The sequence below is a fragment of the Cyclopterus lumpus genome, chromosome 16 (assembly GCF_009769545.1).
Source record: "Cyclopterus lumpus isolate fCycLum1 chromosome 16, fCycLum1.pri, whole genome shotgun sequence".
NCBI lineage: Eukaryota > Metazoa > Chordata > Actinopteri > Perciformes > Cyclopteridae > Cyclopterus > Cyclopterus lumpus.
In genome coordinates this window covers 457,501-485,000 of record NC_046981.1, presented here as the reverse complement: position 1 = coordinate 485,000, position 27,500 = coordinate 457,501, and the positions used below count along the sequence as shown (strand labels likewise).

The 27,500-nt window shown below is 41.0% G+C and overlaps 2 protein-coding genes across 6 annotated transcripts in view; both read left to right on the top strand.

Annotated features, from left to right (window-relative positions):
• The first annotated feature begins 1,005 nt into the window (after nucleotides 1-1,005).
• LOC117745904 (formin-like protein 20) lies at nucleotides 1,006-4,273 on the top strand. Of its 4 annotated transcripts, XM_034554513.1 has the most exons (3): nucleotides 1,006-2,288; nucleotides 2,393-2,872; nucleotides 3,054-4,273. In XM_034554513.1, the coding sequence occupies exons 1-3, from the start codon at nucleotides 1,523-1,525 to the stop codon at nucleotides 3,356-3,358; spliced, it is 1,551 nt and encodes a 516-aa protein (XP_034410404.1). In that variant the 5' UTR covers nucleotides 1,006-1,522; the 3' UTR covers nucleotides 3,359-4,273. The 4 variants fall into 4 exon arrangements, with proteins under 4 accessions (XP_034410404.1, XP_034410403.1, XP_034410405.1 ...); XM_034554512.1 differs by having other exon boundaries at nucleotides 1,006-2,872; nucleotides 3,054-3,398; XM_034554514.1 differs by having other exon boundaries at nucleotides 1,006-2,098; nucleotides 2,331-3,375.
• Nucleotides 4,274-6,263: 1,990 nt separating this feature from the next.
• Nucleotides 6,264-27,500, top strand: part of LOC117745557 (sodium bicarbonate cotransporter 3-like) — a 30,519-nt gene continuing 9,282 nt past the window's right edge. Inside the window, exons 1-14 of one of the 2 annotated variants that reach the window (XM_034553963.1) lie at nucleotides 6,264-6,335; nucleotides 8,610-8,691; nucleotides 8,863-9,003; nucleotides 9,092-9,230; nucleotides 9,484-9,644; nucleotides 12,303-12,491; nucleotides 12,891-12,893; nucleotides 13,015-13,112; nucleotides 16,615-16,772; nucleotides 17,303-17,390; nucleotides 17,569-17,715; nucleotides 17,796-17,899; nucleotides 18,189-18,363; nucleotides 18,451-18,584. In XM_034553963.1, the coding sequence (XP_034409854.1) occupies nucleotides 6,279-6,335; nucleotides 8,610-8,691; nucleotides 8,863-9,003; nucleotides 9,092-9,230; nucleotides 9,484-9,644; nucleotides 12,303-12,491; nucleotides 12,891-12,893; nucleotides 13,015-13,112; nucleotides 16,615-16,772; nucleotides 17,303-17,390; nucleotides 17,569-17,715; nucleotides 17,796-17,899; nucleotides 18,189-18,363; nucleotides 18,451-18,584 (1,676 nt within the window). In that variant the 5' untranslated portion in view covers nucleotides 6,264-6,278. The remainder of the gene's footprint in view (nucleotides 6,336-8,609; nucleotides 8,692-8,862; nucleotides 9,004-9,091; nucleotides 9,231-9,483; nucleotides 9,645-12,302; nucleotides 12,492-12,890; nucleotides 12,894-13,014; nucleotides 13,113-16,614; nucleotides 16,773-17,302; nucleotides 17,391-17,568; nucleotides 17,716-17,795; nucleotides 17,900-18,188; nucleotides 18,364-18,450; nucleotides 18,585-27,500) is intronic. The other variant, XM_034553962.1, reaches the window with a different exon arrangement.

The following is a 27,500-nucleotide window of genomic DNA, read 5'->3' as shown; positions in this document are numbered from 1 at the left end:
CTATACATACTCTGTTACAAGTACTTAATTTACCTGAGTAGCTTCACTGGATCAGTATTTATGAACAATAACAATGTATATCCATGGAACAGCATGAACTATAAACTATAAACTAAAACATTGGATAGTAGAGTAGAAGTAGAAAGTACCACGAAGTAAATACATGTGTCCAAATACTTCTGTTTCAGATCAATTGTAATACTTCTTTACGTTTTGACGTGTGCAACATTATTATTCATTGTTAATATATTAATTATTATGATTGGTCTTTATTTGGTTTCATTTCCCACAGATTGAATTATTTTGAATATTATAAATGAAGGAAGCGACAGAAGATCTGAAAACACTTTGATGAAATATTTAAATGTTTGTTCAGTGTTGATCTACGTTTGAATATTGAAACAAATATTAGATGCTTTTGAAAATATCAAAGAGGCTGTTTGGTGCAGGATGTGAAGGAAGAACACGCATCATGTTTTTATTATTATTAGTATGATTACAGTATTTAGTAGTACATTAAAGATATACTTTTTAGATCAATCCATTGTTTTTTTAAATTTCTGCACTAATGAATAATGAGTCTTAATGCTATGCTAAGCTAACATCCATTAAGAAGTGTCAATCAAGCTGTCTCTCAGTTTATGTTTATGATTGTTTCTCGCTTTGAAGATTATTTTGATGAGAATATTTCTCATTTTAAAGCAAACAGGATTTACTGGAAATAAATAGTCTCATATATATTTGTATATACAGTAGATACACATATATATACAAATATGTATATGAATATATATATATATATATATACACATACCATATACATATACCATATACTATATACATATTTGTATATATATATGCGTATATACTGTATATACAGTATATACGCATATATATATATGAAATATTTTTGTCACTTTCAAGTTTGATGTTATTGTGAAAATGTTTCTTTAGTATTTGTTTGTTTTTGAGATATTAACGAATAATAATAATTTATATTAATATACATATTTATGAGGTATTATCTTACAATTATATTTCTCTGTACTAAATATTAATATTACAAAACAAATTGTTTTTTAAATAATTATGACATAATCATCAAAAGCATCTGACATTTCTACACACAGTTTCTAAACATGTTCTGATAATATCTATAATATCTCTAAACAATTGATTTAACTGAATAATCTAAATAATTATTGGCAGAAATAATCAATTTAAAAAATGCTTGTTTTATTGATTAATAAGCATTGTCATACCATTGAGGTATTGAGTCATATTTATGGCTATAATAATGTAACGGCGCAAAGTAAACAGAGAGTTAAAGATGGATGAAAGAGCTTTGTTGAGCTATTATTATTATTATTATTATTATTATTACAGCAGATAAGCAGCATTCGCTACACTTTTTAACAATATTCAGTTTCTAACAGCTGGGAAATGTGTCCATCAGGTCGTCCACCCCCAATGTCGGACCTGTTCGTCCACCCCCAATGTCGGACCTGTTCGTCCACCCCCAATGTCGGACCTGGTCGTCCACCCCCCAGGTCGGACCTGTTCGTCCACCCCCAATGTCGGACCTGTTCGTCCACCCCCCAATGTCGGACCTGTTCGTCCACCCCCAATGTCGGACCTGTTCGTCCACCCCCAATGTCGGACCTGTTCGTCCACCCCCAATGTCGGACCTGTTCGTCCACCCCCAATGTCGGACCTGGTCGTCCACCCCCCAGGTCGGACCTGTTCGTCCACCCCCAATGTCGGACCTGTTCGTCCACCCCCCAATGTCGGACCTGGTCGTCCACCCCCAATGTCGGACCTGGTCGTCCACCCCCCAGGTCGGACCTGGTCGTCCACCCCCAATGTCGGACCTGGTCGTCCACCCCCAATGTCGGACCTGTTCGTCCACCCCCAATGTCGGACCTGGTCGTCCACCCCCCAGGTCGGACCTGGTCGTCCACCCCCAATGTTCGACCTGGTCGTCCACCCCCAATGTTCGACCTGGTCGTCCACCCCCCAGGTCGGACCTGGTCGTCCACCCCCAATGTTCGACCTGGTCGTCCACCCCCAATGTTCGACCTGGTCGTCCACCCCCCTGGTCGGACCAGGTCGTCCACCCCCATGTCGGACCTGTTCGTCAACCCCCCAGGTCGGACCAGGTCGTCCACGCCCAATGTCCGACCTGGTCGTCCACCCCCAGGTCGGACCAGGTCGTCCACCCTCCAGGTCGGACCAGGTCGTCCACCCCCAATGTCCGACCTGGTCGTCCACCCCCAATGTCGGACCTGGTCGTCCACCCCCCAGGTCGGACCTGGTCGTCCACCCCCCAGGTCGGACCAGGTCGTCCACCCCCAATGTCGGACCTGGTCGTCCACCCCCCTGGTCGGACCAGGTCGTCCACCCCCCTGGTCGGACCTGGTCGTCCACCCCCAATGTTCGACCTGGTCGTCCACCCCCAATGTTCGACCTGGTCGTCCACCCCCAATGTCGGACCTGGTCGTCCACCCCCAGGTCGGACCAGGTCGTCCACCCCCAATGTCGGACCTGTTCGTCCACCCCCCAGGTCGGACCAGGTCGTCCACCCCCAATGTCGGACCTGGTCGTCCACCCCCAGGTCCGACCTGGTTGTCCACCCCCAGGTCGGACCAGGTCGTCCACCCCCCAGGTCGGACCAGGTCGTCCACCCCCAATGTCCGACCTGGTCGTCCACCCCCAATGTTGGACATGGTCGTCCACCCCCCTGGTCGGACCTGGTCGTCCACCCCCCTGGTCGGACCTGGTCGTCCACCCCCAATGTCCGACCTGGTCGTCCACCCCCAATGTCCGACCAGGTCGTCCACCCCCAATGTCCGACCTGGTCGTCCACCCCCAGGTCGGACCAGGTCGTCCACCCCCCAGGTCGGACCAGGTCGTCCACCCCCAATGTCCGACCTGGTCGTCCACCCCCAATGTTGGACATGGTCGTCCACCCCCCTGGTCGGACCAGGTCGTCCACCCCCAATGTCCGACCTGGTCGTCCACCCCCAGGTCGGACCAGGTCGTCCACCCCCCAGGTCGGACCAGGTCGTCCACCCCCAATGTCCGACCTGGTCGTCCACCCCACAGGTCGGACCAGGTCGTCCACCCCCAATGTCCGACCTGGTCGTCCACCCCCAATGTCCGACCTGGTCGTCCACCCCCAATGTCGGACCTGGTCGTCCACCCCCAATGTCCGACCTGGTCGTCCATCCCCCAGGTTGGACCTCGTTTAAAGTCCTTTTTTGTTGCCCATGTTCTCCATGTTCTACGCGTTATTAAGGCCCTTTATGTTATGCCTATTCTAAGTTCTCTATGTTCTACTGACTGGGTCAGTGGTTAGCAGGTCCGTCTTTCAATCGGGGTTGGCGGTTCAATCCCCGCCCTAGTCCATGTGTCCTTGAGCAAGAACCTTAACCCTGATTTGTTCCTGTAGCTGTTCTACGCCGTATGAATGTAAGCTAAATAAAATGTAATGTCATTGAAGCCCTTTTATGTTAGGCCTATTCTAAGTTCTCCATGTTCTATGTGTCATTGAAGCCCTTTGTTACACTTGTTCTCCATGTTCTCCATGTAAATGAAGCTTTTTATGTTACGCATGTTCTACGTGTCATTGAAGCCCTTTATGGTACGCATGTTCTAAGTTCTCCATGTTCTACATGTCATTGAAGCCCTTTGTTACACTTGTTCTCTATGTTCTCCATGTAAATGAAGCTTTTTATGTTACGCATGTTCTACGTGTCATTGAAGCCCTTTATGGTACGCATGTTCTACGTTCTCCATGTTCTACATGTAAATGAAGCCCTTTATGTTCTACGTGTCATTGAAGCCCTTTGTTACACTTGTTCTCCATGTAAATTAAACTCTTTATGTTACGCATGTTCTACGTGTCATTGAAACCCTTTATGGTACGCATGTTCTACGTTCTCCATGTTCTACGTGTCATTGAAGCCCTTTATGGTACGCATGTTCTATGTTCTCCATGTTCTACGTGTCATTGAAGCCCTTTATTTTATGCATATTCTACGTGTTAATGAAGCTCTTTATATTCTATGCGTCATTGAACCCCTTTGTTACACATGTTCTTCATGTTCTACATGTCATTGAAGCCCTTTTTTATGCATGTTCTACGTGTCAATGAAGCCCTTTTTTATGCATGTTCTACGTGTCATTGAAGCCCTTTTTTATGCATGTTCTACGTGTTATTGAAGCCCTTTACATATTGTATGTTCGACATTCTCCAGGTTCTACGTGTCAATAAAGCCCTTTATTCCATGCATATTCTACGTGTCATTGAAGCCCTTTTTATGCATGTTCTACGTGTCATTGAACCCCTTTATGTTACGCATGTTCTAAGTTCTCCATGTTCTACATGTCATTGAAGCCTTTAATGTTGCACATGTTCTACGTGTCATTGAACCCCTTTATGTTACGCATGTTCTCCTGAGCAGTTTAATGCCCCACCTCCCTGCAGAAGTGCCTCTGAGCTAAAAACGGATCCCTGTACAGCTCCGGGGGTTTTCCTCCCAGAATGCACTGCTTCCTGGTTGAATGGTTGTATTGTCCCCTCAGATCTGTCGAGGACCAATAAGAGTCATTTGTGACTTGATTGTTTTGGTCTTACATAAGTGTGTTTGGACAGGTTTCAATCAGAATGTGATGTTGAACCACTTTCTCCTGCAGAATGACCCGCCCTATCAAAATAAAGCTCCAACAGATTTCAATCGGGACAAATGCTTCTGATAATAAGTAAAGCAAAGTTCAGATACTTTGTGCAAGTAGAGTTTGAAGTACACAGTGGTACTGGTAGTTCTCACAGAGCGAATGCATCTCTTTGTGTGGGAAGGAAAAGTATCAGTTGGCTAAATGATGATGAAGGAAAACAACCTTGTAGACGGGTTCAGTATATTAGTTTCACGTTTCTACTCCAGTTCGATAAACTCAAAGTCCCTCAGTTCTGTTCATGTGACGAACAGAACTGAGGAACCAACAACCAAACCTCAACTGTCATAGCCGAGTGTCGACTTCTAGAGGAAGTAGACAACACCCACCAGTCTCTACTGGGAGGCACAAGACAATAGAAACCAGTAGAACCACCATGTGCTGGACATTAATCCTTCAACAATAAGAAGTTTGAGAAGGTTCCACTAGTTGCAGTAGACTTCCATTACTTTTCTTCAAAGCGGCTGAAGGAACATGAAATGAAAATACAGCTGCCTTTGACCTTAAACCTGAGTAGGTTGATTTCACAAGTTTTATTTATCGTATATCAGTCAAGACTTGTTGGTCTTGACTCAGGACTCGACTGTAGACTTATTGGTCTTGACTCAGGACTCGACTGTAGACTTGTTGGTCTTGACTCAGGACTCAACTGTAGACTTATTGGTCTTGACTCAGGACTCGACTGTAGACTTATTGGTCTTGACTCAGGACTCGACTGTAGACTTGTTGGTCTTGACTGTAGACGTGTTGGTCTTTACTCAGGACTCGACTGTAGACTTCTTAGTCTTAACTCAGGACTTGACCAGAAACGTGTTGGTCTTGACTCGACTGTAGACTTATTGGTCCTGACTCAGGACTCGATTGTAGACTTGTTGGTCTTGACTCAGGACTCGACTGTAGACTTGTTGGTCTTGACTCTGGAGTTGCTGGTCTTGACTCAGGACTCGACTGTAGACTTGTTGGTCTTGACTGTAGATGTGTTGGTCTTTACTCAGGACTCGACTGTAGACTTCTTAGTCTTAACTCAGGACTTGACCAGAGACTTGTTGGTCTTGACTCAACTGTAGACTTGTTGTTCTTGACTTAAGACTTGTTAGTACTAACTTGGGACCACAAGTCCTATCTCTATTAGATAATATACATCAAAGTTATCAGAAGTTTGAAGTAAAGTATTAGTTTGGTTCAGTTGTGGTCACTTTGTTAGTTTCTGCTGTTTTTCTTTTTACTACCCAGGTATGTGGATGAATTGTTCACCAGAAGCTCCGCCTCCTTAATGTTCTTCTTTCCTGCTGTGTTTGCAGACCTCCAAGTTGCTGTTCAGTGAAGCAATACTCTGCTATAAATACATCAATGGTCTGCTGGCAGCACAGCGTCTGCTTATATAAATACTGAAGCTGGAGTTTGAGTCCGAGCTGCTGGATTTATCTTCTGCACAGATTCTCGAACGGTGCGGAGTTCACTGCCACAAAGCATCATCTTGGTTTAGGACGTTTTCTGCTTTTTGGAAGTTAACCTGAGGAGGTGGACAGTTTTGGACCGATATGGGTGACTTCTGGGGAAACATATCCAGTCAGAGAGTGTCTAGGGCGATGTTGCTGGTATGTATGTCTCATTAGTTAGTTTACTGCACAGATACAGTTAGTGATAGTTTAGGGTTAATAACTTTATTCGCATATACAGTTGGAGATAGTTTAGTAGTAATAACTTCATTAGAGATAGTTTAGTGTTAATGACTTCATTAGAGATAGTTTAGTAGTAATAACTTCTTTAGTGATAGTTTTGTGTTAATAACTTTACTTGCATATACAGTTAGAGATAGTTTAGTGGTAATAACTTCTTTCGTGTTAGTTTAGTGTTAACAACTTTACTTGCATATACAGTTAGAGATAGTTTAGTGGTAATAACTTCACTAGAGATAGTTTAGTGGTAATAACTTCACTAGAGATAGTTTAGTGGTAATAACTTCATTAGAGATAGTTTAGTGGTAATAACTTCATTATAGATAGTTTAGTGGTAATAACTTCACTAGAGATAGTTTAGTGGTAATAACTTCATTAGAGATAGTTTAGTAGTAATAACTGTTATAGATAGTTTAGTAGTAATAACTTTATTATAGATAGTTTAGTGGTAATAACTTCATTAGAGATAGTTTAGTAGTAATAACTTCATTATAGATAGTTTAGTAGTAATAACTTTATTATAGATAGTTTAGTAGTAATAACTTCACTAGAGATAGTTTAGTGGTAATAACTTCATTAGAGATAGTTTAGTGGTAATAACTTCACTAGAGATAGTTTCGTGGTAATAACTTCATTAGAGATAGTTTAGTGGTAATAACTTCATTATAGATAGTTTAGTAGTAATAACTTCACTAGAGATAGTTTAGTGGTAATAACTTCATTAGAGATAGTTTAGTAGTAATAACTTCACTAGAGATAGTTTAGTAGTAATAACTTCATTAGAGATAGTTTAGTAGTAATAACTTCACTAGAGATACTTTAGTAGTAATAACTTTATTATAGATAGTTTAGTAGTAATAACTTCATTAGAGATAGTTTAGTAGTAATAACTTCACTAGAGATAGTTTGTTAGTAATAACTTCATTAGAGATAGTTTAGTGTTAATGACTTCATTAGAGATAGTTTAGTAGTAATAACTTCTTTAGTGATAGTTTTGTGTTAATAACTTTACTTGCATATACAGTTAGAGATAGTTTAGTGGTAATAACTTATTTCGTGTTAGTTTAGTGTTAACAACTTTACTTGCATATACAGTTAGAGATAGTTTAGTGGTAATAACTTCATTAGAGATAATTTAGTAGTAATAACTTCACTAGAGATAGTTTGGTAGTAATAACTTCACTAGAGATAATTTAGTGGTAATAACTTCACTAGAGATACTTTAGTGGTAATAACTTCATTAGAGATAATTTAGTGGTAATAACTTCATTAGAGATAATTTAGTGGTAATAACTTCACTAGAGATAGTTTAGTAGTAATAACTTCACTAGAGATAGTTTGGTAGTACTAACTTCACTAGAGATAATTTAGTGGTAATAACTTCACTAGAGATACTTTAGTGGTAATAACTTCATTAGAGATAATTTAGTGGTAATAACTTCATTAGAGATAATTTAGTGGTAATAACTTCACTAGAGATAGTTTAGTGGTAATAACTTCACTAGAGATACTTTAGTGGTAATAACTTCACTAGAGATAGTTTAGTGGTAATAACTTCATTAGAGATAATTTAGTGGTAATAACTTCACTAGAGATAGTTTAGTGGTAATAACTTCACTAGAGATAGTTTAGTGGTAATAACTTCACTAGAGATACTTTAGTGGTAATAACTTCACTAGAGATAGTTTAGTGGTAATAACTTCACTAGAGATACTTTAGTGGTAACTTCACTAGAGATACTTTAGTGGTAATAACTTCATTAGTTTAGTAGAGATTGCCGAGATCAAACAACCAAAATGATTGTGGAGAATCAAAAAGACAGCGAGTGTAACTCAGTGATATGAACATAGACTCAAATGTTTCTAAATTATTTTAAAATGAATTGTCCTTTGTAAAACCCTTAAACATGTAAATAATGATTTATATAATATTTTGCGTGCGAAGTTACACAAATTCAGACGTGGACGACCAACGCACAGACCATGATGATGTCATTTACTGGCGCTCGCTCCTCGCGTCACTACAGTGATTATAAACTCAGCTTAAGTCGATCAGCACACAGAGACTGGTCCACCGATCTATGGCTGCTTCTCTAATATGTATTTATAAAAATACTTACTTATGTACTTCTCTTGTTTGTCTTTCTGCTTTTTGTTGTTGTTGTTGTTGTTCTTCCTGTCTGTGCTGCTGCAGGGGAACGATGAGGAGGCCGTGCTGGACCAGGGGAAGACCAGCTCCACCCTCTACACCAACTTTGAGAAGGAAGAACTGGAGAGTGAGTCCACACACACACACACACACAAACACACACACAAAACTCAGAGATTAAGTATTTATACACATCAGCCATTAACAAGAGTATCTGAGTCTTTAATAAATATTTGTATATATATATAAATATTTGTGACGTAATTGGTGTCTCCTGATTGGTCATTTCCTCCCTCAGGTCACAGAGCTGTGTACATCGGCGTCCACGTTCCTCTGGGCCGAGAAAGTCGGAGGCGTCACCGTCACAGACGACAGCGACATCACCGGAGACGCCGAGACCGCTTGGACCGGGAGGACGGACGAGAGTCGCCCCCGTACGGTCCGTCCAGCTTCAATCAATCAATCGCACTGATCGTCTCATCAATACATCAATACATGTGGTCATAAAAGACGTTCCGTCCCCGCAGACACGCCGTCTCAGAGAGTCCAGTTCATCTTGGGGACAGAGGATGGAGACGAGGAGCACACGTCCCACGACCTCTTCACCGAGCTGGACGAGATCTCCTTCAGAGACGGAGACTTCCAGGAGTGGAAGGAGACTGCCAGGCGAGGACACTTTAATCCCATTTATACTCCGTATAAAGGTTTTGTTTAACTAAAGAGGGTCCTTTATGTCTTCATTCACACTGACCGGACTGAGGAGGAGGAGAATCTGATCCTGAAACTAAACACACTTGAAAAGAAATGAAGCATTTCTGGATGTCTGGAGGTTTCTTGTATATTTCAAACCCAACCAGAGATGTTTAATGCCCCTGGGCTCCGGTAGGAGGAGTTAAACCTCTGTTCTCTCTGTGTTCAGGTGGCTGAAGTTCGAGGAGGATGTGGAGGACGGAGGGGAGCGTTGGAGTAAACCCTACGTGGCCACGCTGTCCCTCCACAGTCTGTTTGAGCTGCGCTCCTGCATCCTGAACGGCACCGTGCTGCTCGACATGAGGGCCGACACAATCGAAGAGATCGCAGGTCTGATCCACGACACTGTGATGTGTAGTGTAGAGATGTTTAATAAAGAGATGTGTAGTGTAGAGATGTTTAATAAAGAGATGTGCAGTGTAGAGATGTTTAATAAAGAGATGTTTAATAAAGAGATGTGTAGTGAAGAGATGTTTAATAAAGAGATGTGTAGTGTAGAGATGTTTAATAAAGAGATGTTTAATAAAGAGATGTGTAGTGAAGAGATGTTTAATAAAGAGATGTGTAGTGTAGAGATGTTTAATAAAGAGATGTGCAGTGTAGAGATGTTTAATAAAGAGATGTTTAATAAAGAGATGTGTAGTGTAGAGATGTTTAATAAAGAGATGTGCAGTGTAGAGATGTTTAATAAAGAGATGTTTAATAAAGAGATGTGTAGTGAAGAGATGTTTAATAAAGAGATGTGTAGTGTAGAGATGTTTAATAAAGAGATGTGCAGTGTAGAGATGTTTAATAAAGAGATGTTTAATAAAGAGATGTGTAGTGTAGAGATGTTTAATAAAGAGATGTGCAGTGTAGAGATGTTTAATAAAGAGATGTGCAGTGTAGAGATGTTTAATAAAGAGATGTGTAGTGTAGAGATGTTTAATAAAGAGATGTGTAGTGTAGAGATGTTTAATAAAGAGATGTGTAGTGTAGAGCCGATGTTTAATGAAGAGATGTGTAGTGTAGAGATGTTTAATAAAGAGATGTGTAGTGTAGAGATGTGTAATAAAGAGATGTTTAGTAAAGAGATGTGTAGTGTAGAGCTGATGTTTAATAAAGAGATGTGTAGTGTAGAGATGTTTAATAAAGAGATGTGTAGTGTAGAGATGTGTAATAAAGAGATGTGTAGTGTAGAGCCGATGTTTAATAAAGAGATGTGTAGTGTAGAGATGTTTAGTAAAGAGATGTTTAATAAAGAGATGTGTAGTGTAGAGATGTTTAATAAAGAGATGTGTAGTGTAGAGATGTTTAATAAAGAGATGTGTAATGTAGAGATGTTTAATAAAGAGATGTGTAGTGTAGAGATGTTTAATAAAGAGATGTGTAGTGTAGGGATGTTTAATAAAGAGATGTGTAATGTAGAAATGTTTAATAAAGAGATGTGTAGTGAAGAGATGTTTAATAAAGAGATGTGTAATGTAGAGATGTTCAATAAAGAGATGTGTAGTGTAGAGATGTTTAATAAAGAGATGTTTAGTAAAGAGATGTTTAATAAAGAGATGAGTAATGTAGAAATGTTTAATAAAGAGATGTGTAGTGAAGAGATGTTTAATAAAGAGATGTGTAGTGTAGAGATGTTTAATAAAGAGATGTGTAGTGTAGAGATGTTTAATAAAGAGATGTGTAGTGTAGAGCCGATGTTTAGTAAAGAGATGTGTAGTGAAGAGATGTTTAATAAAGAGATGTGTAGTGTAGAGATGTTTAATAAAGAGATGTTTAATAAAGAGATGTGTAGTGAAGAGATGTTTAATAAAGAGATGTGTAGTGTAGAGATGTTTAATAAAGAGATGTGTAGTGTAGAGATGTTTAATAAAGAGATGTGTAGTGTAGAGATGTTTAATAGAGACATGTGTAGTGTAGAGATGTTTAATAAAGAGATGTGTAGTGTAGAGATGTTTAATAAAGAGATGTGTAGTGTAGAGATGTTTAATAAAGAGATGAGTAGTGTAGAGATGTTTAATAAAGATATGTTTAATAAAGAGATGTGTAGTGAAGATATGTTTAATAAAGAGATGTGTAGTGTAGAGATGTGTAATAAAGAGATGTGTAGTGTAGAGCCGATGTTTAATAAAGAGATGTGTAGTGTAGAGATGTTTAATAAAGAGATGTTTAATAAAGAGATGTGTAGTGTAGAGCCGATGTTTAATAAAGAGATGTGTAATGTAGAAATGTTTAATAAAGAGATGTGTAGTGTAGAGATGTTTAATAAAGAGATGTGTAGTGTAGAGATGTTTAGTAAAGAGATGTTTAATAAAGAGATGTGTAGTGTAGAGATGTGTAATAAAGAGATGTGTAGTGTAGAGCCGATGTTTAATAAAGAGATGTGTAGTGTAGAGATGTTTAATAAAGAGATGTGTAGTGTAGAGCCGATGTTTAATAAAGAGATGTGTAATGTAGAAATGTTTAATAAAGAGATGTGTAGTGTAGAGATGTTTAATAAAGAGTTGTGTAGTGAAGAGATGTTTAATAAAGAGATGTGTAATGTAGAGATGTTTAGTAAAGAGATGTTTAATAAAGAGATGTGTAGTGTAGAGATGTTTAATAAAGAGATGTGTAGTGAAGAGATGTTTAATAAAGTGATGTGTAATGTAGAGATGTGTAGTGTAGATATGTTTGGTAAAGAGATGTGTAGTGTAGAGATGTTTAATAAAGAGATGTGTAGTGTAGAGATGTTTAATAAAGAGATGTGTAGTGTAGAGATGTTTAATAAAGAGATGTGTAGTGTAGAGATGTTTAATAAAGAGATGTTTAATAAAGAGATGTGTAGTGAAGAGATGTTTAATAAAGAGATTTTTAATAAAGAAATGTTTAGTAGACAACTATTTAGTAAAGAGATGTTTAGTAGAGAGATGTATAGTGTAGAGATGTTTAATGAGATGTCTAGCGAAGAGCCGTCTCACATACCGTGTCATGGACTTCCTTTTGTCCCTCCCCTTTGTGCAGACATGGTGATTGACAGCATGCTGGCGTCAGGTCAGCTGGAGGAGGGCGTTCAAGAGAAGGTGAAGGAGGCCATGTTGAGGCGCCACCACCATCAGAACGAGAAGAAGCTGAGCAACCGCATCCCGCTTGTTCGATCCTTCACTGATATCGGCAAGAAACACTCTGACCCCCATTTACTGGAACACAATGGTGAGACCTCTTATCGTTATGTATATTGAATATTGATCTGCAGGACGGCCCAGGTGGATTGTGAGCGTTGAGTTATCTGCTTCTACTGTGTTTTAAATGCATAAAATCATGGATTAATTACTGATGGAAGTCATGATTATTTCTAAAAAACCTCGTAACATATTTTTGACAGTTTGTTTTTCCACCATTTCTGAAGTGTGTGGTTTTTGACGTGAGTTCTGCTGTTGGAGGCCTCTGACTGGTGCACGGCATTGTGTTTCATAACGCTTGTTTTCAGGAGACGTTGTCTTCTCTAACATCTGCAAGAACTAACTTAATAGTTAATTAATAATAATGTGTGTTTCCTGCCAGTCAGCAGTAATCTGAACAGACCTGCTGTGTCAGTGACTTAATAACCAGCTGGTGTTTTAATGTGTGTGTGTGTTATGTTATTTTTTAATGTGGACTCAATACACCATCATCGTGTTCCTTTATTAGACTAGAAGCACACAGTTTATAAAATACATGGACCTCTTCTCTGCAGGTCTGCTGGCGTCCCCTCAGTCGGCTCCAGGGAACCTTGACAGCGAGAGTCGCATCAATGGAAGCAGCAGAGAGAACAGCACGGTGGACTTCAGCCGGGTAAAGACATCCTCTTCCTCTTCTTCCTCCTCCTCCTCTTCCTCTGTTACAGGACGTTTCTATCAGAGATCACAATGGCTGCTTTGAGGAAAACGTCCATGACTTTCATGTTTAGTACTATAAATAATACTCTGGATCATAGAGAAGTTGATAACTTAAAAAGTTAGTTAAGTCAAAAAAAATAAATAGAGAATCGAGCTATTGTTTAACCTGTAGAGATATAGTTTAACTGAAGAGATGGTAGAGATATAGTTTAACTGAAGAGATGGTAGAGATATAGTTTAACTGAAGAGATAGTAGGGATATCGTTTAATTGAAGAGATAATAGAGATATAGTTTAACTGAAGAGATAATAGAGATATAGTTTAACTGAAGAGATAGTAGAGATATTGTTTAATTGAAGAGATAATAGAGATATAGTTTAACTGAAGAGATAATAGAGATATCATTTAATTGAAGAGATAACATAGATATAGTTTAACTGAAGAGATAATAGAGATATAGTTTAACTGGAGAGATAGTAGATATATTGTTTAATTGAAGAGATAACAGATATAGTTTAACTGAAGAGATAGTAGAGATATAGTTTAACTGAAGAGATAATAGAGATATAGTTTAACTGAAGAGATAGTAGATATATTGTTTAATTGAAGAGATAACAGATATAGTTTAACTGAAGAGATAGTAGATATATTGTTTAATTGAAGAGATAATAGAGATATAGTTTAACTGAAGAGATAGTAGATATATTGTTTAATTGAAGAGATAACAGATATAGTTTAACTGAAGAGATAATAGAGATATAGTTTAACTGAAGAGATAGTAGATATATTGTTTAATTGAAGAGATAACAGATATAGTTTAACTGAAGAGATAATAGAGATATAGTTTAACTGAAGAGATAGTAGAGATATAGTTTTCCCTGGAGAGATAGTAGATATATAGTTTAACCTGTATAGATGGAAGATATATAGTGTAACATGTAGATATATAGTTTAACCTGTTGAGATATAGTTTAATTGAAGAGATAATAGAGAAATAGTTTAACTGAAGAGATAATAGAGATATAGTTTAACTGAAGAGATAGTAGAGATATTGTTTAATTGAAGAAATAACATAGATATAGTTTAACTGAAAAATTGGTAGAGATATCGTTTAATTGAAGAAATAACATAGATATAGTTTAACTGAAGAGATAATAGAGATATCATTTAATTGAAGAGATAAAATAGATATAGTTTAACTGAAGAGATAATAGAGATATAGTTTAACTGAAGAGATAGTATATATATTGTTTAATTGAAGAGATAACAGATATAGTTTAACTGAAGAGATAGTAGAGATATTGTTTAATTGAAGAGATAGTAGATATAAAGTTTAACTGAAGAGATTGTGTGTATATATATTGTTTAATTGAAGAGATAGTATATATATAGTTTAATTGAAGAGATAGTAGAGATATAGTTTTACCTGGAGAGATAGTAGATATATAGTTTAACCTGTATAGATGGAAGATATATAGTGTAACATGTAGATATATAGTTTAACCTGTTGAGATATAGTTTAATTGAAGAGATAGTAGAGATATAGTTTAACCTGGAGAGATGGTAGATACATAGTCTAACTGGAGAGACAGTAGAGATATAGTTTTACCTGGAGAGATAGTAGATATATAGTTTAACCTGTATAGATGGAAGATATATAGTGTAACATGTAGATATATAGTTTAACCTGTTGAGATATAGTTTAATTGAAGAGATAATAGAGATATAGTTTATTTGAAGAGATAGTAGAGATATCGTTTAATTGAAGAGATAATAGATATGAAGTTTAAGTGAAGAGATTGTGTGTATATATATTGTTTAACTGAAGAGATAGTATATATAGTTTAATTGAAGAGATAGTAGAGATATAGTTTTACCTGGAGAGATAGTAGATATATAGTTTAACCTGTATAGATGGAAGATATATAGTGTAACATGTAGATATATAGTTTAACCTGTTGAGATATAGTTTAATTGAAGAGATAATAGAGATATAGTTTAACTGTATATATAGTAGATATATTCTTTAATTGAAGAGATAGAGATATAGTTTAACTGAAGAGATAGTAGATATATAGTTTAACTGAAGAGCTAGTAGAGATATAGTTTACTTGAAGAGATAGTAGAGATATAGTTTTACCTGGAGAGATAGTAGATATATAGTTTAACCTGTAGATATATAGTTTAACCTGTTGAGATATAGTTTAATTGAAGAGATAGTAGAGATATAGTTTAACTGAAGAGATAGTAGAGATATAATTTACTTGAAGAGATGGTAGAGATATAGTTTAACTCTAGAGATAGTAGAGATATAGTTTACTTGAAGAGATGGTAGAGATATAGTTTAACTCTAGAGATAGTAGAGATATAGTTTACTTGAAGAGATAGTAGAGATATAATTTAACTTAAGAGATAGTAGAGATATAGTTTAACTGAAGAGATAGTAGAGAGATAGTTTAACTGTAGCGATAGTAGAGATATAGTTTAACTGAAGATAGTAGAGATATAGTTTAACTGAAGAGATAGTAGAGATATAGTTTACTTGAAGAGATAGTAGATATATAGTTTAACTGAAGAGATAGTAGAGATATAGTTTAACTCTAGAGATAGTAGAGATATAGTTTACTTGAAGAGATGGTAGAGATATAGTTTAACTGAAGAGATAGTAGAGATATAGTTTAACTCTAGAGATAGTAGAGATATAGTTTACTTGAAGAGATGGTAGAGATATAGTTTAACTGAAGAGATAGTAGAGATATAGTTTAACTGTAGAGATACGGTTGAACTATAGAAATGAACTTTACAACATTTTTAAGGGTGACAGGAGACCAGAATGGTCCAATGAACAAGCTGCTGTCAGTCATGTGAGTCTGGTTAGTGAACCTGAGGCAGCCAATCAGAAGTTGGTGTATGTGAGTTGTGGAGGATGACTCCTTTGTTTCTCAGCAGGAATGCGACTGTGTTTGTTTGCTGCCAGCGGCTGTCAGAAAGCCCGTCGTAAGTCTGTCAATCACCCGGCTGTCGACCAATCAGTGGCCTGTGTTGTGGCTCCTCCCGCTCTTTGTTTGTATTGTCGTTGTTCATCAACTCCATCAGCTGTGACGTCTCAGTGGTCTGTTGGCTGAATATTGCATCATGATGTCATCACTGTGTCTCCCTGTGGGAACTGAGCAAAACTGGATTCTGAGGCAGAAATCAATAATGGAGTAATGAATGCATCTGAAACCAGTGACTCATCTGAAACCAGTGACTCACCTGAGACCAGTGACTCACCTGGAACCACCAGTTGAAACCACTGACTCACCTGAAACCACCAGTGACTCAGCTCAAACCACCAGTGATTAACCTGAGACCAGTGACTCAGCTGAAACCACCAGTGACTCACCTGAGACCAGCACTGTCGCCCTCTACAGGTGGCAGTGCTCAGGAGAGGTAACGCTCAGTGTTGTGTGTTCCAGGTGGATATGAGCTTCATGAAGAAGATCCCTCCAGGTGCAGAGGCCTCCAACGTCTTGGTGGGTGAGGTTGACTTCCTGGAGCAGCCGATCATCGCCTTCATCCGGCTCGCCCCCGCCATGCTGCTGAGCGGCCTCACCGAGGTGCCGGTGCCCACCAGGTGAACAACAGTCACATGACCAGGGTGTCCAGGTCTGAATCAGAGGGCAGGTTTAGTGAACCCTGAGTGGGGTCGGCTCATGGGGCGAGTGGTCGTCCCGTAACCTCAAGGTAGCCGGTTCGATCCCCGCTCACCCCATAGTTCATGTTTAAGTGTCCTTGAGCAAGGCACTGAACCCCCAGTTGCTCCCCAGGTGTTTCACTGCAGCCCACTGCTCCTTAATAACTAAGGATGGTTAATGCAGAGAAGAAGTGTACATTTCTTTCTTTCTTTTCTTAACTGACAAACACTGAATCGCCCTTTTAAAAAGACAGATAAGCTGTTTTATTTCCTCTTTAATTCTGTCTATCTGTCAAAATAAAACTCTGACGTGAACACAGTGTCTGCTGTGTATTTGGTTACTTTATTAGTACCCGTAGGTAGACTTGTTTTTTTTATATATACATATATCATTTATATATATAATATATATATATATTTATATATATATATATTATCTTGAGGGTTCTGTGACCTCCTTGCCCCTCCAGGTTTCTCTTCCTGCTGCTAGGCCCGTTTGGAAAAGGTCCACAGTACCACGAGATCGGTCGCGCCATCGCCACACTGATGACTGACGAGGTGAGGACAAGTTTTAATGTTCATCAAAGTATCACATCTACTAAAGAAGACAGGATGTTATGTGTTTGAGTGGAACAGGAAGCCTGTTGGTGACCTCAACGTGGGTTGGCTGGATGACACTAGTGGGCGTCCGGGTTCAGGTAAAAAATGAAAACCCGTCTTTACTTCTCTCCGCTAGATTTTCCACGATGTTGCGTACAAGGCGAAGGGCCGGACCGACCTGCTGTCGGGGATCGATGAGTTCCTGGATCAGGTCACCGTGCTTCCTCCGGGCGAGTGGGACCCCAGCATCCGCATCGAACCGCCAAAGAGCGTCCCGTCTCAGGTGAGACCGCCACAGTCCGACCTTTGACCTCTGAACTCTGATGTCAAACATAAACTCTGTTTCTGTCTGTCTCTCTGCAGGAGAAGAGGAAGATGGCGTCAGCCCCTAATGGCTCCACCTACGGCTGTGACGTCACCAAGGAGGCGGAGCATCAGGCAGGACCCGAGCTGCAGAGGACAGGGAGGTCAGTGTGTTTCACTTTAAGGAAGTTTACCTGAAGCACATGTTAATAAATACCTAATATCTGATATAATACATATATCAGTCCTCTGGTCCTTCGGGGTCTTTGGGGGTCTAGTGAAACCATAGATTATAGAGAGTCCGTCTCTCTGGTCTTTCTGGGTCTTCAAGGGTCTGGTAGAACCGTAGAGTCTAGATGACAGAGAGTCGGTCCTCTGGTCCTTCAGGGTTGTCGAGGGTCTGGTAGAACCGTAGAGTCTAGATGACAGAGAGTCGGTCCTCTGGTCCTTCAGGGTCTTCGGGGGTCTGGTGAACGATGTCCGGAGGAAAGCTCCCTTCATGTGGAGCGACCTCCGAGACGCCGTCAGCCTGCAGTGTTTGGCGTCCGTCCTCTTCCTCTACTGCGCCTGCATGTCGCCCGTCATCACCTTCGGCGGTCTGCTGGGAGAAGCCACCAAAGGAAACATTGTAAGAATGGGACCAGAACCCAGAGTCCAGTAGAGGGGCCGGTCCCCTGTCCGTGACCCTGTCTCTCTCTCTCTCTCTCTCTGGTAGAGTGCCATAGAGTCTCTGTTCGGGGCGTCTCTGACCGGCGTGGCCTACTCTCTGTTTGCCGGTCAGCCTCTCACCATCCTGGGCAGCACCGGTCCGGTTCTGGTCTTTGAGAAGATCCTCTTCAAGTTCTGCAGGTGAGTCTGCCTCCTGATTCCTGTTTGATAAACTCATTAACCAGAAAGCCCTGGTGCTGGTCCCTCTCATCGATCCCTGAGGCGTCAGAACATCAAATATAATATAAATATGAATAATATATATATAATAAACACAAAGATGTGAACCAGCTGAACCACATGTTCATGCACCAGATGAATGAATTCAAACCATAACTTTATTTAAACTGCTGTTACCAAGAGCTTCACAAACAAAAGTCAGATATGCGATCAGAAAACACAAACAGATCAAATATGAAACAATACTTTAGAGATTATTTCAAAGATTTAAAAAAAGAACAATAGAATGATTAAAAACTCTTTTCTTTAGATTCAGTATGTGAACAATAACAGAGCTGGACGTATAAAGAACACTAGTATGGTTTATAATATATATGTTGTATACATATATATTGTATACTATGTATGTATATGTACGAATACAATTCACTACTATGTTTTATTTATATATATATATATATATGAATAAAGAACACTGTACAGTATGTTATATAATATATATGTGTATCTGCATATATATATATATCTGTGTATGTATGTGTATATACATCTGTATATGTATGTATGAATGTATATACACGCATATGTGTATATACTTATATATGTATACATATATAAGTATATACACATATGTATGTGTATAAATATATACACTTATATATATATATATATATATATATATATATATATATAAATATATATATGTATGTGTAACAAGTTATACGCTGTCACATGCACGTTTCTTCCCCCAGCACCAAAGGATGAAGCACAAACAGGGATATGATTCGTAATATACCTTATTACTCTCTCGACTGTGCCTCTGCTCCTCTCTCTCTCTCGAGCCTCCAACTGTATGCCCCATATATAGGGCAGAGACACTCAGGCCTTGATTCCCTGCAGCTGAGGGCAATTAGGCCAATTCCCGGCACCTGTTCCCTGAACCACTCCCCCACACCCCTCCGCAGCTGAGCATAACCACGCCCAAGCCACCACATACCTCCACTGCCCGACTTAGGCCAGGGTGCCATCCGGCCTAACCTACTCCCCCCCTGCGAGGGGGAGAGGAAGTCGGCCACGACCATCTGCGTCCCCGGCCTATGGATCACCTTGAAATTAAAAGGCTGCAATGCCAGATACCACCAAGTGATCCGGGCGTTAGTATCTTTCATGCGGTGGAGCCATTGGAGCGGGGTGTGGTCCGAACAGAGCGTGAATGAGCGTCCCAGGAGGTAGTAGCACAGGGAGTCGACCGCCCACCGGATGGCCAGGCACTCCTTCTCCACCGTGCTCCCTCTCCGACAGCTTCCGGCTGATGTACAGCACGGGGCGGTCAACCCCCTCTACCTGCTGGGACAAAATGGCCCCCAGCCCTCTGTTCGATACGCCAGTCTGCAGAGTAAAAGGGAGAGAGAAGTTAGGTGTATGAAGGAGCGGTTCCCCACAGAGAGCCTGTTTTACCTTCTCAAACACCAACTGGCACTGCTCCGTCCATTGGACCGGATCTGAGGCACCTTTCCGGGTGAGGTCAGTCAAGGGGCTGGTCAGCTCTGCGAAGTTCGGGATGAATCGTCTGTAATAGCCCGCCAGCCCCAGAAACTGCCTCACCCCTTTTTTAGTCATGGGCAGGCTGCGATAGCGGCGGTTTGTCTACCTGAGGGCGCACCTGTCCGCCGCCCAAGTGGTACCCCAGATACCGTACCTCCCTCCGTCCAACTGCACACTTCCCTGGGTTGGCAGTCAGCCCCGCCTGCCTCAGGGACTCGAGCACCGCGCCCACCCGCTGCACATGCTCCGCCCAGGTGGTGCTGTGGATGATCACATCATCCAAGTAGGCGGCAGCATATGCAGCATGCGGACGAAGCACCCGGTCCATGAGGCGCTGAAAGGTGTCTGGGGCCCCAAACAACCCAAAGGGAAGCGTGGTGAATTGGTATAAACCAAACGGAGTGGAGAAGGCCGTCTTTTCCTTGGACTCTGGCGACAGAGGAATCTGCCAGTAGCCCTTGGTTAAATCCAGGGTCGTAAAAACAACGCGCAGTGTCCAGTCGGTCCAGGAGTTCGTCGACCCGGGGCATTGGGTAAGCATCGAACCGTGACACATCGTTCACCCTGCGATAGTCCACACAGAACCGTGTAGCCCCATCCTTCTTGACAACAAGAAGGATGGGGCTACACCAGGCACTGTGTGACTCTTCTATTACCCCCATCTCCAGCATAGCCGCCAATTCCCTCTGAACCACTTTTCTCTTGTGTTCAGGTAAGGTAGTAGGGCCGCAACCGCACCGTCACGCCGGAGTGTATATGTATGTATGTATGTATATATATATATATATATATATATATATATATATATATATATATGTATATATATATATACACACATATATATACAAATATATATATACATATATGTATATATATATATATGTGTATGTATATATATATATATATATATATATATATATATATATATACATATATGTATATATGTGTATATGTATATACAGACCAGCACCACATGGACTAGATAGACCTCTTACTGGTATTGTATATCCTGGTCCACCATAGACAGTACATACTGTAAGGAGCTGCTGTAGACCAGCACCACATGGACTAAGAATAACAGGATCATCTGCATACATAATATGGTTAACTAGAGTATTACAAGCGTTCAACTGATTGGACAGATCATCAATATATGGATTAAAATTATAACATTTTAACAATTTAAAATATAAAATATAATTATAATAATCTGAATATATTAATAATGTTTTTACGTCTCAAAACTGAAGAAGTAAAAACACAGACGTGTCTGTAGATCAAAGATTCTTTATTTAAAGGGTCTTAAAGAGCATGAAGATGGTGATGATGATGAAGGTGTCAGTCAGTGACTTCCTCTATGGGATGATGACGATGATGAAGGTGTCAGTCAGTGACATCCTCTATAGGGTGATGATGAGGAGGAGTCTTCCTCACATGGGGAACAGCAGGAAGCCGCTGAAGGTGCTGTGGTGGTTGCTGTTGTCCCAGATCTGTGTCTGGTGCCACAGCTGCATGGACAGCTTGTCCCCCGCCTCCAGCAGCAGGGCGGCGCCGTTGGACGCCGTGTCGCTGCCCTCTCCGGACGGCTGCTCGTGGGCGATCAGCTGGACCTCAGCAGCGTTCTTGTAGAGCACGGCGCTCATAGGGAAGTCGGTGGGAGCGTTGGCCGTGAAGCGGATGTAGTAGACTCCACGAACCGGGGCGGTGAACTCACCTGGAGGAGGAAGAGGAAGATGAATATGGGGAGGAAGAAGAGCAAGAGGAGGAAGAGGGGGAAGAGGAAGATGAGTTAGTAACGCTCTATTAAGTAACGCTCTATTAAGTAACATTCTATTAAGTAACATTCTATTAAGTAACGCTCTATTAAGTAACGCTCTATTAAGTAACATTCTATTAAGTAACATTCTATTAAGTAACGCTCTATTAAGTAACTATTAAGTAACGCTCTAATAAGTAACTATTAAGTAACGCTCTAATAAGTAACATTCTATTAAGTAACGCTCTATTAAGTAACTTTTAAGTAACATTCTATTAAGTAACGTTCTATTAAGTAACGTTTGAGGACACTGACCTGTCTCAGAGCTGTAGGCCTGTCCAATGTTGGTGAGGACGGTTTTGTAGACCAGAGTTCTGCTTCCTGACGTGGTCTTCTGGAGACCGTTTCCTCCGAGGGAAACCGCAAACGCTACCTTCGGTACGTCTGTATTCATAACAGATATGAACATACATATATATACATTAGTATAATTTGTTTCGCTGGCCTATTTATCTGTATATTTACAATGCAGAGATTAATCATTATTGCAATAAATTCCACAAGAGGCTGCTCCTCCATTGCAGGAAGTGACCAACCTCTCATGGCCTTTAGCTGCTTCTCCGTGGTCTGCAGTCTCTCTTTGACTCCTGAAAACACACATCAATGATGAACTACTCAATAACAAGTAATCAGCTTCTAATAACCTGGGAGAAGCAAAGACGTCTACTCAGAGACTCACCCAGGTTGTCTGTCTGAAGCTGCTTCAGTGAAGCCTGAAGAGTCTTCAGTTCGGCTTCAGCGTCAAACTCTGTGAGAGGTTCATCCACCCTGTAACACAACAACACAACAACACAACAACACAACAAGCCTGTCTTTAGGAGGTCCATCCACCCTGTAACACAACAACACAACAACACAACAAGACAACAAGCCTGTCTTTAGGAGGTCCATCCACCCTGTAACACAACAACACAACAACACAACAACACAACAAGCCTGTCTTTAGGAGGTCCATCCACCCTGTAACACAACAACACAACAACACAACAACACAACAAGCCTGTCTTTAGGAGGTTCATCCACCCTGTAACACAACAACACAACAACACAACAAGACAACAAGCCTGTCTTTAGGAGGTCCATCCACCCTGTAACACAACAACACAACAAGACAACAAGACAACAAGCCTGTCTTTAGGAGGTTCATCCACCCTGTAACACAACAACACAACAACACAACAAGACAACAAGCCTGTCTTTAGGAGGTCCATCCACCCTGTAACACAACAACACAACAACACAACAACACAACAAGCCTGTCTTTAGGAGGTTCATCCACCCTGTAACACAACAACACAACAACACAACAAGACAACAAGCCTGTCTTTAGGAGGTCCATCCACCCTGTAACACAACAACACAACAACACAACAAGACAACAAGCCTGTCTTTAGGAGGTTCATCCACCCTGTAACACAACAACACAACAACACAACAAGACAACAAGCCTGTCTTTAGGAGGTTCATCCACCCTGTAACACAACAACACAACAACACAACAAGACAACAAGCCTGTCTTTAGGAGGTCCATCCACCCTGTAACACAACAACACAACAACACAACAACACAACAACACAACAAGCCTGTCTTTAGGAGGTCCATCCACCCTGTAACACAACAACACAACAACACAACAAGACAACAAGCCTGTCTTTAGGAGGTTCATCCACCCTGTAACACAACAACACAACAAGACAACAAGCCTGTCTTTAGGAGGTCCATCCACCCTGTAACACAACAACACAACAACACAACAAGACAACAAGCCTGTCTTTAGGAGGTCCATCCACCCTGTAACACAACAACACAACAACACAACAACACAACAAGCCTGTCTTTAGGAGGTTCATCCACCCTGTAACACAACAACACAACAAGACAACAAGCCTGTCTTTAGGAGGTCCATCCACCCTGTAACACAACAACACAACAACACAACAACACAACAACACAACAACACAACAAGCCTGTCTTTAGGAGGTTCATCCACCCTGTAACACAACAACACAACAACACAACAAGCCTGTCTTTAGGAGGTTCATCCACCCTGTAACACAACAACACAACAACACAACAACACAACAAGCCTGTCTTTAGGAGGTTCATCCACCCTGTAACACAACAACACAACAACACAACAACACAACAAGCCTGTCTTTAGGAGGTTCATCCACCCTGTAACACAACAACACAACAAGCCTGTCTTTAGGAGGTTCATCCACCATGTAACACAACAACACAACAAGCCTGTCTTTAGGAGGTTCATCCACCCTGTAACACAACAACACAACAACACAACAAGCCTGTCTTTAGGAGGTTCATCCACCCTGTAACACAACAACACAACAACACAACAAGCCTGTCTTTAGGAGGTCCATCCACCCTGTAACACAACAACACAACAACACAACAACACAACAAGCCTATCTTTAGGAGGTCCATCCACCATGTAACACAACAACACAACAACACAACAAGCCTGTCTTTAGGAGGTTCATCCACCCTGTAACACAACAACACAACAACACAACAAGCCTGTCTTTAGGAGGTCCATCCACCATGTAACACAACAACACAACAAGCCTGTCTTTAGGAGGTCCATCCACCCTGTAACACAACAACACAACAACACAACAAGCCTGTCTTTAGGAGGTTCATCCACCCTGTAACACAACAACACAACAAGTCTGTCTTTAGGTAGTGTACGAGGTGTATAAAAAGGTAGTATAAATAGTGGTGGTGGTGATAGTTGTAGTAGTATAAGGGGTGGTGGTGATAGTTGTAGTAGTATAAGGGGTGGTGGTGGTAGAAGTGGTGGTGGTGATAGTTGTAGTAGTATAAGGGGTGGTGGTGATAGTTGTAGTAGTATAAGGGGTGGTGGTGATAGAAGTGGTGGTGGTGATAGTTGTAGTAGTATAAGGGGTGGTGGTGATAGTTGTAGTAGTATAAGGGGTGGTGGTGATAGTTGTAGTAGTATAAGGGGTGGTGGTGATAGTTGTAGTAGTATAAGGGGTAGTGGTGGTAGAAGTGGTGGTGGTGATAGTTGTAGTAGTACAAGGGGTGGTGGTGGTTCTAAGTCACTAAGTACATCACTATACACCCACATGACTTTAACTGTCCCTGTCTTCTGGAGCTCTGATTTGGATGAAGTATCAACAATCAGTCATGTGACAGACAGCTTTTGTAGTTAAGTTGGGTCTTCCTCACATGGGGAACAGCAGGAAGCCGCTGAAGGTGCTGTGGTGGTTGCTGTTGTCCCAGATCTGCGTGTTCAGCCACAGCACCATCTTCAGCTTGTCCCCCGCCTCCAGCAGCAGGGCGGCGCCGTTGGACGCCGTGTCGCTGCCCTCTCCGGACGGCTGCTCGTGGGCGATCAGCTGGACCTCAGCAGCGTTCTTGTAGAGCACGGCGCTCATAGGGAAGTCGGTGGGAGCGTTGGCCGTGAAGCGGATGTAGTAGACTCCACGAACCGGGGCGGTGAACTCACCTGGAGGAGGAAGAGGAAGATGAATATGGGGAGGAAGAAGAGCAAGAGGAGGAAGAGGGGGAAGAGGAAGATGGGGAGGAGGAAGAGCAATATGGGGAGGAAGAAGAGCAAGAGGAGGAAGAGGAAGAGGGGGAAGAGGAAGATGGGGAGGAGGAAGATGGGGAGGATGACTCGGATGAAGAGCACGATGGCCGTTATCATCATGAAGAGTGGCGAGCTGATGAGGAGGTCTGTACCGTTCCTCTCCTCTTCTTCTGTGGTGCTTCAACAGCACCAAACAGTTGGTCATGAATAATGGAGGAGAGGACGGAAGCTTTCATGGATACGAGTCTCACCTGTCTCCGCGTTGTAAGACCCGCCCACGTTGGTCAGGACGTCCTTGTAGACCAGGTTTTTGTTGCCGGAGGTGGTCTTCAGCAGACCGTTTCCTCCCAGCGACGCAGCGAAGGCCACTTTAGGTGTTTCTGTGCAGAAGAGCGTTACACTTTCAGACGGTTCTCCGTTCTCTAAAGCTTCACGAGCCGGTTCTCTGTTGTGGGTTTTGGGGTTTTGAGTTCCTCACCTCTGACCCTCCTCAGCTCCCTCTCAGCTGCATCCAGACGATCGCTCATCGCTGTGAACCATTCAAGAGAAGAAACGTTCACGCAAAGCAACTCAGACTGAACTCTGCAGGTAATAATAATAATAATGCATGCCAATGTGTATTTTTGTATATGTATGTATGTGTGTATATATATATATATATATATATATATATATATTTTATACATACATACATACATATATACATATTGGCATGCATTATGCGCTTTTCTAGTCTTTCGACCACTCAAAACGCTTTAACACATGACATCATTCACACCTCTTCATACACTGATGGGAGGAGCTACGGTTCCACCTTACACATCAGCAGTAACTAACATTCACACACATTCACACACATTCACACACACATTCACACACATTCACACACACATTCACACACATTCAAACACACATTCAACACATTCACACACATTCACACACACTCACACACACATTCAACACATTCAACACATTCAACACATTCACACACATTCACACACATTCACACACACTCACACACACATTCAACACATTCAACACATTCAACACATTCACACACACTCACACACACTCACACACACATTCAAACACATTCACACACATTCACACACATTCACACACATTCACACACATTCACACACACATTCACACACATTCAAACACACATTCAACACATTCAACACATTCAACACATTCAACACATTCACACACATTCACACACATTCACACACACTCACACACACATTCAACACATTCACACACATTCACACACACTCACACACATTCACACACACATTCACACACATTCACACACACTCACACACATTCACACACACATTCACACACATTCACACACACTCACAAACACATTCAACACATTCACACACACTCAAACACATTCACACACATTCACACACATTCACACACACATTCACACACACACTCACACACACATTCAACACATTCAACACATTCAACACATTCAACACATTCACACACATTCACACACATTCACACACATTCACACACATTCACACACACTCACACACACATTCAACACATTCACACACATTCACACACATTCACACACACTCAAACACATTCACACACACTCACACACACATTCAACACATTCAACACATTCAACACATTCACACACATTCACACACATTCACACACACTCACACACACATTCAACACATTCAACACATTCAACACATTCACACACACTCACACACACTCACACACACATTCAAACACATTCACACACATTCACACACATTCACACACATTCACACACATTCACACACATTCAAACACATTCACACACATTCACACACATTCACACACACTCACACACACATTCAAACACATTCAAACACATTCACACACACTCAAACACATTCACACACACTCACACACACATTCAACACATTCAACACA